This window comes from Centropristis striata, chromosome 18, assembly GCF_030273125.1.
Source record: "Centropristis striata isolate RG_2023a ecotype Rhode Island chromosome 18, C.striata_1.0, whole genome shotgun sequence".
NCBI classification, from domain to species: Eukaryota; Metazoa; Chordata; class Actinopteri; order Perciformes; family Serranidae; genus Centropristis; species Centropristis striata.
In genome coordinates, this window is record NC_081534.1 from 22,540,612 (window position 1) to 22,560,309 (window position 19,698).

Consider the following 19,698-nt stretch of genomic DNA (forward strand, 5'->3'; position numbering starts at 1 on the left):
AAGGTGCTACCTGTAGCATTTTTAAACAACAATATGTCATGTTGGAGTAATTGTGTACCTTTGGTTTTAGTAACATCTTGACAGCCTTTTGAGCAGCCTGGATCAGCAGTGATTACATTCAAATGCAACAACTTTGAACTTCTTCAAAGATTGATGGCATAACCAAGAAAAGTACACGCTGTAATTCACACATTTGTACTTTTATCTTATTTTAGTGACATCAAACATCAAATCTACAAGATAGAACTTCCTGTTAACACGAAGAAAATCTGCCATCGATCAAAACAACAATTTATCTTTGTATTTTTAATGCCGACCTACTTTTGAAGATATTAATTGTTAAACATGAAAGAAAAATAATGAATTACATTGTTGAAGATTACACGTTTGCCTCTGAAATCCAAGCCGTTTCAGGCTCTTTTTACATTTTACTCACTGTGGCCCTATATTTCACTGCAATCTATAAAATATATAAGTCCTGCAGCTCGCAAAATCATGGCTCGAAAATTTTGCAGAATAACACAATTATAGTGACATAAATCACAAAAAAAGAAAAACAAAAGTTCAATTTCTCAGACAAATTAATTTTTAAAAATTGGAATAAAATGGAATTTATATATGGAAAAAACAAATAGGATCTCCACATGCTAAACATATTGAACTATTTGCATTTTTACAACCTCTACCTCCAACCTCTCCTGTCCTCTCCTCTCAGCTCTGTGTAAACAGCCTGCAGTTCTGTCTGATTTTCAGTGAATATTTGTCTCGTAACCGTTCATCTCAGCAGAATCAATCATGGCTTCACAGTGTCACTGAGGAGCAGAATTTAATGTTTTTAACAGCATCTAATTATTCCAAAAAGTCTATTCTTGGACTGTTTGAAATAAAACATGTAAAATAAAGTGATTTTGACAGAAATATCACAATTTTAAGCTTTGCTTTGGTTACTTTTTGAACTGAAACTTTCAGAAAGTTAAAATTTGGACGATAATGCCTGTTTTTACAGTTCATTTCTGTGATAAACGGTGTATTTTTGTCGATCTGTTAAAGAAAAGAAGTTTGAATCCTGCCGGCGATTTCAAAGGGTTATTGGTGCTTATTATACTTAGATACTTATTGGTGTTTAAAATGCTACGTTCAGCACCATGAACACATGCTTTATGAATGACGTGTGTACAGATGACCATTTGAAATGGATGGAGTCATGTGAGAGCTGCATCAGTGAACCCCCCACCCCCTCGTCTACTCTGCCCTGGTACCTTGGCGGCAATGGATGCGGCGGTGATGTGGGAGGAGGAGCTGTCCTCAGTGGACGCCACGCCGCTGTCCTTCTTCTCCTCATCCTCCTCCTCGCACTGCACACCCTTGTCCTCCGTCTGGCGGCACGGCGAACTGTTGGGCGGCGGCGAGAGGGGCGGAGGTGGCGACGGCAGGTCCTCCAGGTCGTCTGCCACCTCCTTTACCTTCACCACTGCGTCCCGCAGGAGGTCGATGGCGTGCGGCAGCGCTGGCAGGATGAACTGGAAGCATTCCTACAAGAAGAGGGTGACAGAAAGGGTCCATCAGCGTCCATATTCAAATAATGGCAGCAACAACAGCAGAATTAACAAGATAAAGGCACAAGAAGAAATAAAATTCAGGAAAAAAAACATGTCACATGTTAAATTTAGCACAGTGTATATCATCAGGACAACAACAGATTCATGTTCTATCACTATTCTGCCTTTCTCAGTGGTTGGGTTGGTTCTGGACCAATTCATTTTTAGTCACAATGATCTGAAACTTTCAAATTAGGTGTGCAAACTGGAACAGACAACAAGTCCTCCAACATAAACGGCAGAAGAGGTCGTGTGTCAGTATCATAAATTTAACGTATTGCGGCACATATTGCGGCTCGCGGTACAATGCCGCGTTCTAAGAATAGCACACACGTACAGTCTGCGGTTGTAAAAAACAGCAGCAACTGCAGTTTCTGTGGATTTATGTTGTTAAACCACCTAGGTTTAGGGCAAAAAACATCTGGTAAAGACAATTTAAACAGTAAATAAATGTGGGAAATTAAGTCGTTTCAAGGGTCAGGAAACTGCCGCAATTTCATTCAAAAACGTGATTCACATAATTTAAGTTAAAAATCGTTCGCTTTTGTTTACATAGGGGTACGAACCCTGCTCTCCCAGGTGATAATCTGTTGCTTGTTTGACCGATCCACCACCCCAGCCTCCTGTTTTAAACTTCGCTTGGCTGTCAAACGATATTACGTCAGCAAGATGGCGCATTACAGCAGACGGTGAAATTCATAAATATAGCTTGTTTTTCATTGCCTGTACACACAACCTTTATTGCAGTTTATGTCAGGAGGACAGGCTGGAAACAGAACCCTTTCCATGTTGGTGGAAAAGGTGTAACACTGGTCTGCAACTTGCTTTATTGGCTGATGAATAAAAACACATAAACTACTGCACTGCAGTCATTACAGAACGTTAAAATCACTGAGGATTAAATCACAATAAAGCCAAATTCTTATTGTGGTCCTCTGGTATAACAGTGAAAACGTCACAAGATTAAAAAAAAACACAATTCACACAAAATGCAGGTGGATATGGATATAATATGGTAGCTATGTCAAAGTAGCCCTTATTTTCTCAGATAAAAACATTAAACTTGAAGTTGAATATGCTATGTGATACTATAAAACCATTTATTTAAGGCAACTTTAAACATTCTCTGTTACAAACTCAGATAAAGCTACGTATGCATTCTGAAAGTCACATTTATTGCAAAAAAAAAAAAGTTTGGACTGTTGTTGAATTAAAACAGAATTAATTGAATGCAAAGTATATATTTAGCATATATTTAATAAAAAACCAAACATCTCAGTTTGAGTATCAGATATATATTGTTTTTGTACTGCATTTACTTGAATGTAGATCACAATGAATTTGCAAATTATTGTTTCTTTATAACTTTTTCAGCTGTTTGAAATCAGGGGTGTAAAATCCAAACAGAAAGGGGAGAGATTATGCCCTTTGAACTGCTGGAGAGCTTACAATGTGTAACATCGTGTGTAGAAGAATGTAAAACTAGAAATAATTAATGAGTAAAAACCTTTTAGTCCTTAAGAAAAAAAGCGAGTGCAACACATTGTTGAGTTGGATGTTACTCCTTATGGAATAACTGCTGTGAAAATGTAGTTCATCCTAAATGTATCAAGACAACAAGTAAACATGGAGGAGGTGTTGCGTCTACATTAACAGGAAATGGGAAAACACCTCTTAATAATGTGGTCACTTACATGTAAATATAGGGAAAATTTTAAAAATAAAGACCTTTCTTAAATATGCAGTATTTTAAATGAAGGCTTGGCTCCCTCTGCAGTGAGAATTAGTAGTACATTAGTATTATCTGCTAACAAACACAATGTGTGACCCTGTTTGAGGCAACAGAATCAGAAGCAGAGATTTCCTCCTCCTCTGCAGATCACAGCGCCTCCTCCTGGCTGCATTTATACCAGCCTGTCCTCCTCTCCTCCCTCCATCTCCGTTCCCCTCTCCGGTGTCTCTCTCTGTGTGTCAGTGTGCCTGTGGGCTCCTCGGCTATGCTAAATGCTCCATTCTCCTCACTCCCAAGACAAGAGCTAATCTGTGAAATTATTTATCTTTCTGTGTATTTTAAGCATTGGGAAGATACATTATTAATCGCCCCCACGCTTTACAGTATCCACGCCGGCTGCAAAAAAAAAAAAAAAAAAAAAAAAGGCTTTCGGAGCAACCTCTGCACTTCACATCCTGTTTTATGTGTGCATATCACAGGCTGGATTAAATGTGACGTTGTTAACCTTGATGTGACTGAATTTAAAAATCCCATAGATCCACACTGGGGTGCATGCATGATCCTCCACCACTGTGCATGAAAAGGAGTCCTCAGACTTGGAGATGAAACAGATTGATCGGGTTAATCTCAGTAGTTGACCACCCTGCTGCATAGCCGCAAGCTAACCTTTCCACCCCATCCTCACACACACACACACACACACACACACACACACACACACACACACACACACACACACACACACACCAAACCCCTCAGCACACAGTGGACTGTTTATGCCTCTCGCTGGTGTGTTTGAAGCCCACATCTGAGCGTTTTTGGAAGGCCGGGGTGTGTTGCGCTGAAGCGGGGGGAAGGATTGGGCAAAAGGAGGAGTAAGGATGGTGTCAAGAGCCTGGAGACATTCCTCCTTTCCCATTTTGCTTTCATTGCGTGCCGGGAAATTTTTTTTTAGGTACGTCAGGAGTGTTTTTTTTCCCTCTTCTCTGTTCTTATTCTCTGTTTTGTCCTGGAGGAGAGTAACTGTCAAGAACACTAAAGAGCAGAATCCCTGGATATACTGCCAGCGGATGAGAAACACAAGCAGGAGAGAGAGAGAGAAGGAAGGAGAGAGAGAGGAGGGGAGAGGGGGGATGACAGACAGAGAGAGAAAGAAGGAGAGAGAGGGAGACAGGGAGGATGAGATCTCGAGAGATTAAGAGAGACAGAGTTGGAGAGAGACAGACAGAGATTCAGTGAGAGAGCAGAAAGGAACTGCAACATAAAGACAGTGAGAAGAGGAGAAAGAAAGAGAAAAACTGAAGCAGGGAGCAGGAGAGAAAAAGGATGGAGAGCAAGAAAAAGATAACATATACTCAGAAACATGCTTCAACTTTTAGATCGCTTAAGTTGCAAGAAACCAGAAATACCAAGTGCAAAAGTCGAGACGTTTAAAACTCTTAAATCAGATGCCCCCGCTGATGTCATCAGAGTTATCGGAGGTACTTGAGTATTTCCATTTTATGCAACTTCACTTCTTCAATTCCACCACATTTTAGAGCTATATATTGCACTTTTTTTTTACTGCACTACATTGTCTGACAGCTTCAGCTACTTACTCAATTTACAATTTTACATAATCTTCCTGTCCATTATACCATATATCTCCAGATGTGTTGATTTTTGATTAACTGAAGCTGAAGCAGAACATTTTCCCTACTTCAACACTAAAAACCCTCTTGGATCCGCTGTTAAATGTATCAACACAAACCTGAAAAAAAAGAAGCTTTTTTTTCCTGACACCATTAAAAGTTGACTTTTTAGAGATATGATGTATTGTTGTAGATGAATGGCAAGGCATTTTCTTGTTCTTTCAGAGGCTTTCAAAAAGGATTGTATACCGTATAATATTAAAACACTGACAGGGAAGACTTTTCTGCACAATCAGTACGTTTGCATTTTTGATAATACTTACACGCTGTTAAATAAGTGTTTAAATGCAGCACATTTGCTTGTAGTAGAGTCGTATTTGAACCTTTATTGAATTAAGTTAAATATCTGAATACCTCCACCACTGTCACTTGAGGTTTGAACTTTTTAACAGAAAGTCTGAGTTATCAAGTTGGAGCGTGGAGATATTGGCATTAATCAGGCAGGGAAGGTTTAACAAAATACCCTATCCAGCTGCATTATGGGAAATGTAGGATCCAGTATTTGCAGAGCTTGAACCACGAGAAAAAGTCAGAAAATCTCTTCCTTGTGAGTCCCAAAACTGTAATAAAAATACAAAGCTAAATCACTGGAGTACACTTCTAAAGTATTTTTTCTCTCATGTAAAAACAACTCCTAAATATACAAGGATTCCTTTAGATATTCATAAAAGCATTCACACAGTAATTGAACGCCAAAACTTTCTATTCAAAGTCATGATGTCTTATATCAGTGAGGCAGGTTTCACCTCTGAGGCTTTAATCACATTCACAGAACAATGAGATCTCCTCACAATATAGAAAAGACACAAACAATCACATACATTAGATGCACAAAGCTGTGCAGCATATGCTATAGATGCAGAGTGTATTTATCTGCGGTGTAAATGAGGACACAGAGACGAAACGAGCGGCTATAAGATGCTCAGTCGACGATCCGACATAAGGCCCTGCGTCTGGCTGGCTCAGCTGGACTTCACCGTTATCTTTATGACAGGAGATCATCGTCATAAAAGCCTGCAATGGGCGGCTTGTGCCGTTAACTTTAACTGGGGGTTGATGAGGGAGACACTAATATGGCAGCAGATGGGAGAGAGGTGGCGTAATTGATTAAAAGAAATACTAAAATCGATCAGGAGAAGCGGGCGCGTAACGAGACAGAGACAGATGTGCAGGTCAGCACGGCACAGAGGGAGACAGATGGAGGGGGACACGGAGACAGCAGTGGGTGGACACACACACACACAAACACAAACACACACACAGCAGCATATATATACATATTTACATTATCATACACAAACATGCTCACACATACGAGAACAAACACAAACCCACACATGCACTCTGCGTCTAAACAACCTTAGAAATACATCAGAAACATACAAGTGTAGGACAAACACAAAGAACACACACAGATCTGTGGTGTGAGCACAGACGTAATCAATTAATCATTCAAATGAATCACACACCTTCAGATCCATACACACGCTGCACACAGGCTGCGTACACAGATAATGACTGCACATAGATTCATTTACACATCAGTGACACCGTGCAGGTGAGAGACTAGAGCCAAGCTGACCTTCACAGAAAGAGTCATGCTATTAGCACAATGCTGAGCTAATACTGTTAATGCAAACAGGTTTATAGCTGTACTAGAAGACAAAGTCACCGGTTTCTATTTGTATGTATACATTTTACAAGGAACCTGAAATGTAAAGGTAAGCTGTAAAACTTTTCAGTGTAAATTTACAATAATTAACTTGCAGCAGCTTTGCCTGAAAAGTACTGTATTATTTTATTTCATTTATTTTAACAGTTTCAGTTTTAGAGACACAGTGTACTACTAGAAATAAATGTTCAGTCTATTACGGTATTCTTGTAAATTAATAAGACAATACAGTTCACAGTTCATCATATGCATCAGTAAATGACTGAATATTTACAGTACACTGTAAAACTTAGTGTAAATTCACAGTAAATTCCTGTGAATAATGGATCTTTTAAAGTGCTGTAATCCCATATTTTTTTGCCTTTTTTATTGCAATATACAGTATGGCACTGTATGACATCAATACAGTAGAATACTGTTCAGATTTTGCTGTAAATTTAGCTTTACGGTGTATATCATGAAACCTTTTTTCATTAAAATGCATAAAACGACCAGACCTATGTTGGATATTTTATTATATAGTTGTGTACAGAATCAGTCACAAATCAGCTTTTAAGTTTTAAGCTGCATTTTTACAAAACTACGGAAGCCCTGAAAGGCAAGGTGAATTTTTTTTTTCAAGTGTTGTCTCGTACATACGAGATAACTTGCTATTTGTTGTTACATTTATTTTATATGGCATTTCTTGGGTGCATCATATACACATTAGGTAGGTTTACGCTGCCTGCAGACACCATGATCACAGTCACCCATTCAACGTGAATATGAAGTAGCCATGTAGAACGCAGTTTCTTCACCATATGATTCCATCAGACCATATATCCTTATATATATATTATACATTTGTAGTTAACTAATAAGGTAAAACGTTTTGTTTATGCTGCATTTTGCTGAACTTTCATTCCCCTTTGTATCGTGCGTCAGGCACTTCCCTCAAAACAGCCTAATTAAGCCTAAAATATATATTTTTTTCGGGCATTGGTGGCCGAAACCTAAGTGTTATCTTGTATGAACGAGATACGAGGCCCTGAAAGGAAAGGTGAAAAAAAAAAAATTTGCCCAAATTTTATTTTATTTTTTTCACCGTGCCTTTTAGGGCTTCCGTACAAAACACTTCAAAGATCTTGGTCATTTTAACTCATCAAACACCTGCAGATTAGGTCAGGCATCAGAGTAACAAGCTGAGTAAACGTTAGCAGCAACTCCGCTTGCAGCCTCTCCGGGACGTCCTTTATCTGCCAAACTGCATTGGAGAAACACTGAATTTTAACGTGAAACTGTTTAATTCAGTGTTTTTACTGGTTTTAATTACCATGTCTGTTTGTTATGGAGTGGAGGAGACCTCTGCGGATAATTCAGCTACCTGTTAAAACCTCCTGAACAAAGAACACTGAAGGAGTCCTGACTGGGAGAAACTGACAGCAATGGTAGTGAAGACTCCCATTCACCACATCACCAAAATTTGTCTTTTGTTATTGACGCCATTGCAGCAGAAAATGACATTTTGTGCATATAAAATAGCAGATCAACAGATAATACTGAATGAGAAGAATTTAGTAGGATGTGAAATTGTTCCACTATCAAAAAGGAGCTTACACTTTCTATATGGACTGAAAAATGTGTATTTATCTAGAGAGCCTCACAATTTACCTCTCATTCACTCATTATTAGCAGCAGGTTACCATGCAAGAATCAGGGGTTTAGTGTCTTACTAAAGGACATTTTTGCCATGGGGACAGAAGCTGGGGATCTATCCCCTGATTCACATGTGTATTTATCTGAATCACAAGAACAGGAGCTGCTCTGTCAGCAGGTGAATCTGTTTCTGAATCCGCCTGCCTTCCTAACCATCACATCCACAGGAGAAAGGGGAAGTTGTTCCAGCTCTTTGCAGCGTTTCCTACCTGGGAGCCTTTCTTGCTTCCTGGTAAGTTGATGATGAGCGTCTTCCCTCGAATACCACACACAGGTCTGCAACACACAAACACGGGAGGGTTTATATGAATTCAGAGGAAGAAAGTGCAACAGAGAAGAAAGTATGCACGATTTTGATGATATATACCTCTTCCCCCACCTTAAAAACCTTAATCAGTGTGCTGCACTTCATCACAGGTGATAAATTAACTCACTCAAGTGTAATGTACAATAATGTTTATTCCTGCCTGATTAAATGAAGGGTTAAATGAATGACCTCAGTGAAATAGTGTAAAAAAAGTGTGTGTGTTGTGGTTGTTACATGTGAGAGTGTGTGTCTGACCTGGAAAGCATGCCTAGTGGTGTGACGTTGAGGGATCCCATCAGCATCGCCAGAGACATCCCTGGAGCCTCACGCTCTATCACCTCCTTCGTGGCCTGGAGAGAGGAGAGAGAGATGAAGAGGAGGGTCATTAGTGCGGTCATCTTCCAACTAAGCATGAGTACGTCTGACGTATTTATTCAAATGTTGTACAGTTTACCCCTTCAGTTAAGGTCAGTTAGGGCCCTTTTTTAAATTTTGTGTTTTGAAGCCTTTCCATTTTGCTACTTAAGTTAACCCTCCTGTTATGTTGCGGGTCAAATTGACCCATTTCAAATTAAAATCTAAAAATAAAATTGTTAAAAGTATTTTTCATGAAAAGAAAACATTCAAAAATGTAAAATATATTTTTAACAAACTCAATGTGATGTAAAACTATAGTATTTTGTATGTAGGTCTTTCCAATGTACATGAAAAAAAGTTTTAACATGATCTGTGAGAGGTAAAGAACACCACTGCAGTAAATATTGATTAAAATAGTTAGTAATGGAGTTATTCATAAAATATTAACAATGTTTATTGGGATTTTTTTTGGTTTCTGACACTTTTGGATAATTAAACATGCCCCGGGTCAAATTGACCCACGAACATTATTGCTGTTCCTGAGAAACGAACATAACAGGGCGGTTAAAAGAAAACTATTGGAAAACTAAAATGAAAATGAAAGGTTTTGACTATTTCTGCTATATATGACTGCTTTACTTCACCATTAAAATTTCCATTTGTGTATCATTACCCACCCTGCTAATTTAAATTCCAGAAGAAAATGTTTCTCACTTCTAAGGTAAACTAAAAATCTGATAACAGAGGATATTCTTGATGAATTTAAGTAAATGCAAAAAACTGCATTCACTAAGGAAGTACATAGCACACAAGTGTACAGTAAATAATTTTGCAGTCAGTAAAAGCAGCTTCCATTTTCTTCAATTTATCAAGGGTTTACTCAGTTTTTGGATTCTTCGTTCACTGTGGAGAATGTGAGAAAGAACTCATGGTAACACGGGGTGAGTAACTGATATACAAATGGTCATTTTCAGGGTGAAGTATTCCTATAAATACTGTCTTTATATATCTTTATGTGTGATCATAAAATACATTTAACATTTAAAACAAAAACATTTGTGTTTTAATTTTTACAAAATATATATTGCAGGAATGTTGCTTGCTGTCATTTAGAAATAAGATTTTTTTTGTTTTAGTTTAGTTTATTCATTTATTTTATTCCTATTTATTCTTTTTTTTCTCATTTTTAGAACTGGCTAACACTGAGGCATAAAAACATTAAATACTATTTAATAAAATTAGGTAGCTCTCAGACAAAATCGGTGCAGAATCCACATAAAAAAAGGTCTATTTTATTCCAGCTCAAAAAATTACGAAATCTGCCACCATATCAGTTATCAAATTAATTTACCACCTCTAAAATCAGTATTGGCATCGGCCTCAAAAATAATATATCAGTCAGGCTCTTCTTCTAATGACTATAACAAAAGAAAAACAACAACATTGCAACGTATTTGACTAACACCATTACAGGGAATCAACACGTAAAGCCTCAGTCAAGAATCTTGGGAGTTAAAGCTACCAACAATCACACGGATGACCAGGGAATAATACTAATCGTGCCACACTTTTACAGCACCCTCCTGGATGCATGTCAAAACATCTTGACTGCCCTTTAAATATTGATTCACAATCCTTATTGCACAATCCATCTCTCGATTGTCTGCAGGCTGAAAAATCCTTATCTGACCCGTCTCCTCCCGATCTCCTCCCCCCATTAACAATCAAGATTGATCTAATCTTTGAAATCAATACAGGAATATGGCTTTTTCTCCGTCAGTCTGTTCAATTAACAGTTCAATGTTGCAGGGACATGTGCAACAGATGCATTTGTTTGTGGGACTGCAGTCAATGCGGCACGTTCCTGTCAGATAGATAGCGAAGAAGATAGTGCCTTCTCCTCCAGCTGTGTGTGTTGGGTGCCCTTGAGTTGAGTGACACTTCAAACGCACCATTAGCGAGGGAGAGGGGAGAGAAAAGACTTCAAAGAGATGAGGAGCCACTGATGAGCTTCGTGGGCTTGGACTCAGGAGAGGAGAGAGAGAGGAGGAGGGGGGAGAGATGAGGAAAAGGGAAAAAGTGTGGGAGGGACTGAGGAGGGGGGAGATAGGAACAAGAAAGAAGGAGGTGGAGAGAGAAGGAGGGGGGATGCTGGATTTATACCTCATGATACAATTTAATGATGTCACTGATTGGAAGAAGAGGGAGGTGGATTTGTTTGATTCAACAGGCCTGAGACAAAGTGTAAAATACACACTGTACAGAATGTTTCAGGTCATATGTTTGTCTAAATGCAAAGGAACTGTTTTTAGTTATGGGTTTTGATTACGTCATAATGCAAGTACAGGAGAACAAATAAGCCCTTGCAAAGTATTAAAATTTAGATTAAGGGCAACGCAGCTGAATCTGAGCTGGTTATATCCCTGCAAAGAGAGTTAAATGAGCAAAAACAACACCTCTGAAAACCAAATATGCCCCTTCTAGTTTCTATTTAGTGATTTAGTGATCCCATCAAACAAAATAATGCACTTGGTCAGACTGACCAAGAAAAATACATATTCCCATGTTGGTTTCTAGATATTGAATTAATCTTGGTAGAACACAGGTCAGATAAGGCCAACAAGAGCAGGGAGGAGAGGATGGACGAGGTTGCAAGTAGAGTTTGTAAAAAGGCAAGTAGTTCAAAAGGTGTGTAATATGTCTTTTTTATGATGTCTGTAGATAGATAGATAGATAGATAGATACATACATAGATAGATCCCTATGATGCAACATAAAAACCCATTGAATAAGAGCAGAATAACAGAATAAATACATCCTAAACTAAAGTGCATAGATCATAAAATAAAGTGCCTGTTTATGGCAGAATGATGACTCTATTGACTATTTATTTTTCATATTTAAAGTGCAAATTGCTTTTGGAAAGAAACTTTCTCAGAATCTGGAGGTGAGTCTTGTCTGACCTGTAGCTTCTGCCAGAGGGCGACAGATCATTAGAACGATGTTTTTCTGCACAAAAGATTTGGTGAGTTGGTGCCACTTCTAGCCATGATTGTGCTGATTCCATAGAGGTGCACGACTTATATATTGCAGTGAAATACGAGGCCGCCGTGAGTAAAATGTAGAGCGAAAAGCACCCTGAAACAGCTTGTTGGGGTTCAGAGGGTTAATGGATGCATGCATGTAAAAAACACAATAGAAAAACAGTGCAGTTGAAGCTAAAGTAACCTTTATATTTCAGAGCAAATAGAAAAAGAGCCCTGTTTGAGAGACATGACATGTAATCTGTTACTTCTGCCCCGCTTTCAGCTAAAACCGAATAGAGTCATATGTGTCTTGTACAGCACGGGAACACACAGAGACAGACAGAGAGATATTGTTGTCTCCAGCATGCAGGGTTGAATCAGATAGCAGGTATTATCAGTGGCTACAGTGCGTACGTGTCTTCCCCCTTCCAGGAAGGTTGCTGTCTGCCATGATTGATGAGGACCAATGATACTGCTGAGAACCACAGCTCATCCCCTGCCAAATTGCTTGTGTGTGTGTATGTGTGTGTGTGTGTGTGTGTGTGCGAGTGTGTGTGTGAGAGAGTGAGGTTGGCATAGAACATGTAACACAAGAAGTATAGCTGTGTGGATAAAAATAAAAATAAAATCTGAAGCTATGTGATGCTACATGTGACCACAACTACATGAAGCCAGTTTGTGAAGCAACTTATTTGTTTCACGTAAATTTAGAATAAAATAGTTCATGTTGATGTATCCCAGAGCTTCCCCTAATTGTGAACTGGTGGGATAAAACCACTTATCCTCATAAAAGGGTGTGTATCAAATGTTACAAGAAGTTATGAGGCATTTTTCGTGTGTTATCCTACAAGGGTAGAAAAGCATGAACGATCTGGAGTCTGAGTTAAGCATCTGCATGATTTCATCTGATTTTGTTGGAATACAACCTGATAACACTGCGACAGGCTTTTAAAATAACTATTTAGAAATGGTCAATATTGTCGCTGATGGTTTTTTGTAGGTCATGTAGAGGCCTCAATATTAAATTGAGGCAGCTTTAAGTTCTTTGTAGAATGTTTAACTATCATAACGTTATGGACAGTGGTTTCCTGGGTCAAAGTCCAGCTTCAACGTCTAAGGGGACTGGTCTACCTATGGGGTCTCGAAAAGTGACCCCATAGGTCGTTTCCAAGCAGCATAATACAAGACAAATTTACGTTTGAGATTGTCCACCACTGCCCTCTAATGGCCATAGTGATTTTGAATTACGGTGAGTCGGAGTATGAAGCACAGAAGTTGCAGTCAGGGTGGGATGTAGTGGCGGTGGATAGGTCAAACAAAGGTCACTAAGGAGGACGGCGTTTTTGTCCCGTGTGAAAAAAAAGTGTGCATCACAACTATGTCGCTTCCAGTAGTCACATCGTCCTTGTAAATTACCTCACTTCTGGCATTTAATTACTGTTTAAACTGTCAGGACGTTTTTTGCCCTAAACCCAGATCAATGGTTTTGCAGGCTTTTTTTTTTTACAACCACGAACCGTTCGTGTATGTATAATGACATGTGTGCTATTATTAGAACGCTCTGCTCCGATCTGTACCACGGACCGCAAAAATGCTCATATGGGTTGTTATAGGTGCAAAAGCAAACAACCTATCTGTCCTTTCATATGGAGATTTTGTTAAAGAGTTTGTTTGACCCATTTATCCAGCCCGACGTACTCCCAACGTAGACTTTATCACTCTTTATACCAAGTCACCTTTATACGAATTATAGTGGATAACTTTTTGTAGGTGTAAGTATGAGCAGTGAATGAGAACAGCCTGGGTAAAAAAAAAGGAATATGGCATGTGAATTGTCAAACTTTGTCAAAAAATATAGATTCAGATAAGTAAATATGTGATTTTTTTGTGAGTTTTACTAATGAAAAATCCCTGTGATCACATTGGATAACAGTGAAAACATCCTTTATAATCTGGGGTTGAAATCTGAAATAATTGAAGAAACTGATTGAAGTATAAAGCACTAATTTGTGAGCCTAAAGAAATCTGACACAGTGTATATTATTTATTTACGACACTACTATACTGACACCTGCCGCCCATTATCTCCGAATTACTTGCTACATGATCCTATATCTTTCAATAAAAATGAATCAATAAGGATCTAACTTCTGCCTCTTTATTTCCCATGTGGCCACGGGGCTAATTACACTGTGTGTTAATCAGTGCCGCAACACATGTGTGTAATCAGCAAAAACCAGGCCGAGGTTCTCTGAATGAAGCCACAGCAGCAACAGGAGAGATCGTCCTTTCAGCAGCCGTTTCCTCTCAGACACATGTTACCTATCATCACACTTCTGTTGCAGTTGTGTAACATTACTTCCCTTATATGACCTCTTATAAAAACAGTGTCCATATTTCACCCCAAGCTGTCCTCGTTGATTCTTATGTAACGTGTTTATGGCTGTATTTCACTCTCAAGTCTTTTAATACAGTTTGCATTCTTATGAAATACTGCAAACAATAAAAGGAGACTCAGGACATTGTGTGCTGTCACTCTTTTCAGCCAGTTATTCCAACACTACAGTATGTCAGGATGCATTCAATAAACAATGTTCAACACTATTCTGTGTGTCACAATTCTAGTTACTAGCAAATTAAAAACAAAATGCTGTAAAGAAACAGTAAAATGCACCCAGCACAGCAGACCGGGGCATTAGGCGGTCCGGCCTGTGTAAGGTTACCCGGAAATTAGAAATCAATACAACCGCAGTGCTTTTATTTTGAAGGCAACCCACAAAGAAATTCTTTCCACAAAAAACACAACAAGTTACCTTGTCAAAAACACTGCTTTTTGCATAAATTAATAACTTGCTGCATAACATACATGCTCTATATTAGTTTTGTGGTTTGAATGTTTGTTGTGTTTCAAATAAATGGAAAAGGGAGATAATGATTGGAGTTTTTTTTAATTATTTTTACTGCTATATTTGACTTACTCCACATTAACATTGTATTCTTACCAGTAGCAGCTCAAAACCATATAATTTAGCACATTTTTTTTAAAGAATTGCAATTAATATTGAGCAGAATTAAGTTCAGGGGAAATTAATTGTCCACCCCTGCAGTAGAGTGTAAAAACAGAGTTGAATCTCACTCAATTGTCCCTCCTAGCTTCCGTACGGTGAAGATGGTGGCAAAGATATATAAAAAAATGAACAAATAGGGATTTCTTTATGGATCATGGAAGTTCTACGGTTGAGAAAAAGTAGTGCCAAATGAAACGGATGTAGATAGCAACAAAATTGGTGGACATATTGTTAATATAGCATACACATAAACGACTATAACATTTTTAGGGTGGGTCTTTGTTTTAATGGTTAAAATACATTTTGTGACCCATCTGCAGTCTTTTTCTTACTTAGAGCGCATCTGGTTCACTAAACTGGGAACGCACAAACCATCATCTACTGCACAAAACACATTGACTATGGGTAAGTACCTCATACAACCTCACTTAAAAATAATCAGAACGTTCCCTTTAGGTGGCTCATAGCATATCAGGTATGGAAACAATCTGCAGATACTCTGGTTCAAAATCTTTTTTTTATGAGTGTCAGTTTTTAGCCGTGAGAAAGGGCCAAAATGTGGCCAGCAACTGACTAAGAAAGGCTTTTTTTAGCCGAGCGTACTGTCAAAAATACCTCCTCCCATGTGATTTTATTTGCAAAATTTGCAAATGCATTCAGTCCACATTAATTCTTGTTGGCAAGCACATTGCTCTATCATCACCACAAAGTTACAGCACTAAATTTAGTTTAAAAAAAAAGAAAAAAGATGGCTACTGAGGGTGTTGTGGTTGTGGTCAACATATTCCAGTTAAAACACATTTATACCCACCTCTGGTGTGACGTCTCTCGGAGCGAAGCCGGTGCCTCCGGTGGTTAGGATGAGATTAAGTTCCTTTTCATCGCACCAATCCACCAGAGTCTCCTGTTCCCAAACACAAACACATTGTTATATTTCAAAAATCATCATTACGGTTCAAAAAGACAGATTATAGTAGATAAACAGGCAGATAGACAGATTACATACCTTGATTTCGTCGATCTCATCCGGCACTATCTTGTAGGCCGTGATCATCCCCCCCAACCTGAGAAAAAAAAGAGTGTCATTAGATTACAGATACAGTTATTAACGTGTTAGACTTCAGACAAGATACTTTATCGATCCCTGCAAGAAAATCCTCTTTTGTCTCGCTACCTTTCAACAGGGAGGTCAGAAAAGTCAGCTAAGGAAGTGTGGAGTCTAAGTAAGTGTTTTCTTTAACGACCCTTTAGTAGAAGCAGAGAGCTTAAAGGGAGCATGTAAAAAAACAACTCACTTTTTCAGTGCTTTTGCTTGTACATTTGGGTACCACTAATTTGCAAATGCGTATCAGTCTGGAACCTTACCTAATCCTACCTAATCGTACCTAATCTAGAACCTCTTAGTTCTCTAGCAGCAATATCAAAGGGTGCAGACCAGAATGCCTCTGAATATATCTACAGCCAATCAGAGCAACAAAAATTATGTGATGTAATGCTGAATGACACATGCAACTTTGGTTTGGTTTCAAGCAGAAAAAAAGATGGCGGCATGGTCACAAACTTTCTCAAATTACAGATAAACAGTAAACTTAAAATGTGTTTCTGAAAGCGTTAAGACAGGATAGGGACAAAAGTTCCTTAGTATGTTTAACTAACATAAGTTATGAACAGCGATCTCCTGGATCAAGTCCAGCTTCAAAGAGTTCGTTGGATCCAATTATCCAACCACATGTCCTCGACTGTGGACTTTGTCACTCTTTATATTACATTAAGTTATATAAACTACATTAAGGCAATCAATAGGCAACATAGTGACAAAATCTTCATTCATATTTGATCAACGCTGCCTAGATTTGTGTGTTGGACACCAGTGATCATATCAAAGCCACTAAATATTAGAGAACGGCTGTGATTGGCCCGTACTGGACCAGGACAGCAGGAAATCTGTCTGAATGGCAAGAGGGACCAGATTCATCTGCCAGAGCAAATAAAACACGAGTTCTGCAGATTCAACATGAGCATTATATGTCTCCTTTAAACTCAGGATCACCGGTTAAAGGAAAGTCACGCTTCTGACCTAGTAAAGTATATTTCTGAGAATGATAAAAAGCTGAGAATATCCCTCTACAAAAAACCCAAAACGCAGACATGCACCCCAATGCTTGTAAATATGGTGTTCTTCTGACTGAAACAATGTGTGCTCTCCATTTCATGGTCTGACAGCAAACAAGCCTATATCTGTCATTTAAGATGATGCAGGCCTGCAAAAACACTGATGGAGATGACAGAGACTTAGAAAAGTAAGAGGGAAATAGAGACAGTCTAGTGAGACAGGAAAAATCGAGAGACGTACGAATATAACGGCGAGTGCGGAGGAGAGAGAGAATGCCCTTGAACATCCCCTCCTGAAAGGATTTTCCACAGGACGGCCCACTGAAGAGGGAGCTCTGACAAGGACAGAGCTGCAGCTGCTGCTGCTGCTGAACAGCGATCCATGGCGACCCCCTGTGGTCAGACCGAGTATGACACCCGAAAAAGAACAACCCCAGGCTCAAGGTGAAGGCTCTGCACAGACACCCCTTATGTAACCCTTTTCTTTTTTTAAGAAGCGCTATTTTTGGGAGACTACTGCATCATGTTTCCCCTCCGCGTCAGCCACTTAAACGCCATGATACCCTCCCTCAGACAAATACCCATGAACTCTAAAGCATCCGCTATTTTTTATTCCAGATGCCTTTATCCACGAGGAAACTCTTCACACACACACACACACACTGAGTTACAAAGACAAAATGCTGCACCCTTCATTCAAACATCATTCACCAAATCCATCGGCTCTGCTCTGCTTTTCCTTTTTTTTTTTTTCAAACTGTGCAATGGAGCAGCAAGAGAGAGACACGGCAAAGCAAGACAACACCGAAATACTGCAGCGAGCATGCACGGAGACGAAGCATGAAACTCAGAGGGAAGCTGTCTGCTTCTGACAAAAGAGGCAGAGGAGTCAGAAAGAATCATTTAAGAAGTACTTTTTCATGAAACACTGCACATGCAGGGCTACTCGGAGCATCCACTAACTTGTGCACACACACACAGAGACACACACACACACACTCCCCTGCTGACATTCCTGTGATGGCACGAGTGATTTACTTCTCTTGATGTACTTTGGAGGGAGGGGTGGAGGTGGAGGTGGAGGGGGGGTGTTTGGCATCTCTGTATGTGTCTGTGTGTGTGTGATTGTGTTCATGCATGTGCACTCGTCCGTTTATGTGTGTGTGTGTGTGTGTGTCTGTGTTACACCTCGGGAGAGTAAAGGAGCTGTCAGGACAAATCACCTCTCTGCCTCTCCTGGGGTTTTTATGCCTCTCTGTTTCAGCCCAAATGAAAATATGCTCAACACAAATAACTAGGGTTCCTTCCCACCGTTTCCTAGGCAACCCCTCCTGCCTGAAGCCTCCGGTTGCTGTGTTGTTCAGCGTGAGCGTGTGAGAGTTTGTGTGTGTGCCGGGGAATGTTTGTGTTTTCTTTTTTTTTTGTCACTATCGGGGATGCCATTTCTGTGCGAAGGCAGCAATATGTTGTTGACTGGACATTTTTTTTTGAGTGTGTTGCATGTAGTTGCATGAAATATCTTTGGGGTATTTGTGTATTCATGTGTATATGTATGTCCATGTCAATAAACACAAAATACACACTCAATATATGAGTGTGTACAATAAGCTTGTAGATGTAACTTAATATAGAAACCAGAAATGTGCTGATCTGATATTCAGTATCGCATCGGAAATGTAACTAAAATAGATAGAAAATGACTACAAGCAGGCACAAAAAGATGCAAAACTATAACAAGGAGATGAAAAATTCCTAAAATAGATGCAAAACAGATGCAAAAGGCTTAAAAGTCGACTCATTCAGGCTGAAAAACATGCAAAACGACCACAAAACACATAAGACAACAACATAACAACCAAAAACATACACAAATACTAAATGCCAACAAATAAATGTAACACAACAAAAAATATGCATAAATTGACTACAAGAAGACGAAAAAAGACAAGAAACTGATAAAGCAATTTTTTTTTGCTGGAAAAAGAATATAGACCTTTATGTGGATCTCTTCAAATACATATACAATACAATACAATACAATACATAAAACTCTATTAAATAATATTTAACTTTTTTAAATATTATAATACATTATACAAACAATGTATTACATTGTCAGCCAATTCTATAAATGATAACTGAAAATAAGGAATTAAAGGAATAAGATAATTAGCTAAATAAACATCATCACTGTTAATTGCTGGCTATAAAAAAAAAATAGCTAACACCATTTCTTAATCATGCCAAGCAACATTTTGCTGCATAATACATTGTGTAAAAAAAGTTTTCATATTGGCACATATCAGACAGCATATACACTGATATCAATATGCCTTTGATAGACCAATAGCGGACGATAATATCTGTCAACCAATATATCTGTCGGGATCTAATACAAACAAAGTATACACTTTTACTTTATTATTAGGTCCACCTCGCA

General features: G+C 38.8%; 1 protein-coding gene across 7 annotated transcripts in view; it reads right to left on the reverse strand.

Moving 5' to 3' along the window:
- The window catches only part of gphnb (gephyrin b), a 135,972-nt gene that overhangs the window by 63,519 nt on the left and 52,755 nt on the right, over positions 1–19,698 (reverse strand). For all 7 annotated transcript variants that reach the window (XM_059355765.1, XM_059355764.1, XM_059355768.1 and 4 more), the window contains 5 exons: positions 16,153–16,210; positions 15,958–16,050; positions 8,951–9,045; positions 8,598–8,664; positions 1,260–1,532 (listed from right to left, as the gene is read on the reverse strand). In XM_059355765.1, the coding sequence (XP_059211748.1) occupies positions 1,260–1,532; positions 8,598–8,664; positions 8,951–9,045; positions 15,958–16,050; positions 16,153–16,210 (586 nt within the window). The remainder of the gene's footprint in view (positions 1–1,259; positions 1,533–8,597; positions 8,665–8,950; positions 9,046–15,957; positions 16,051–16,152; positions 16,211–19,698) is intronic.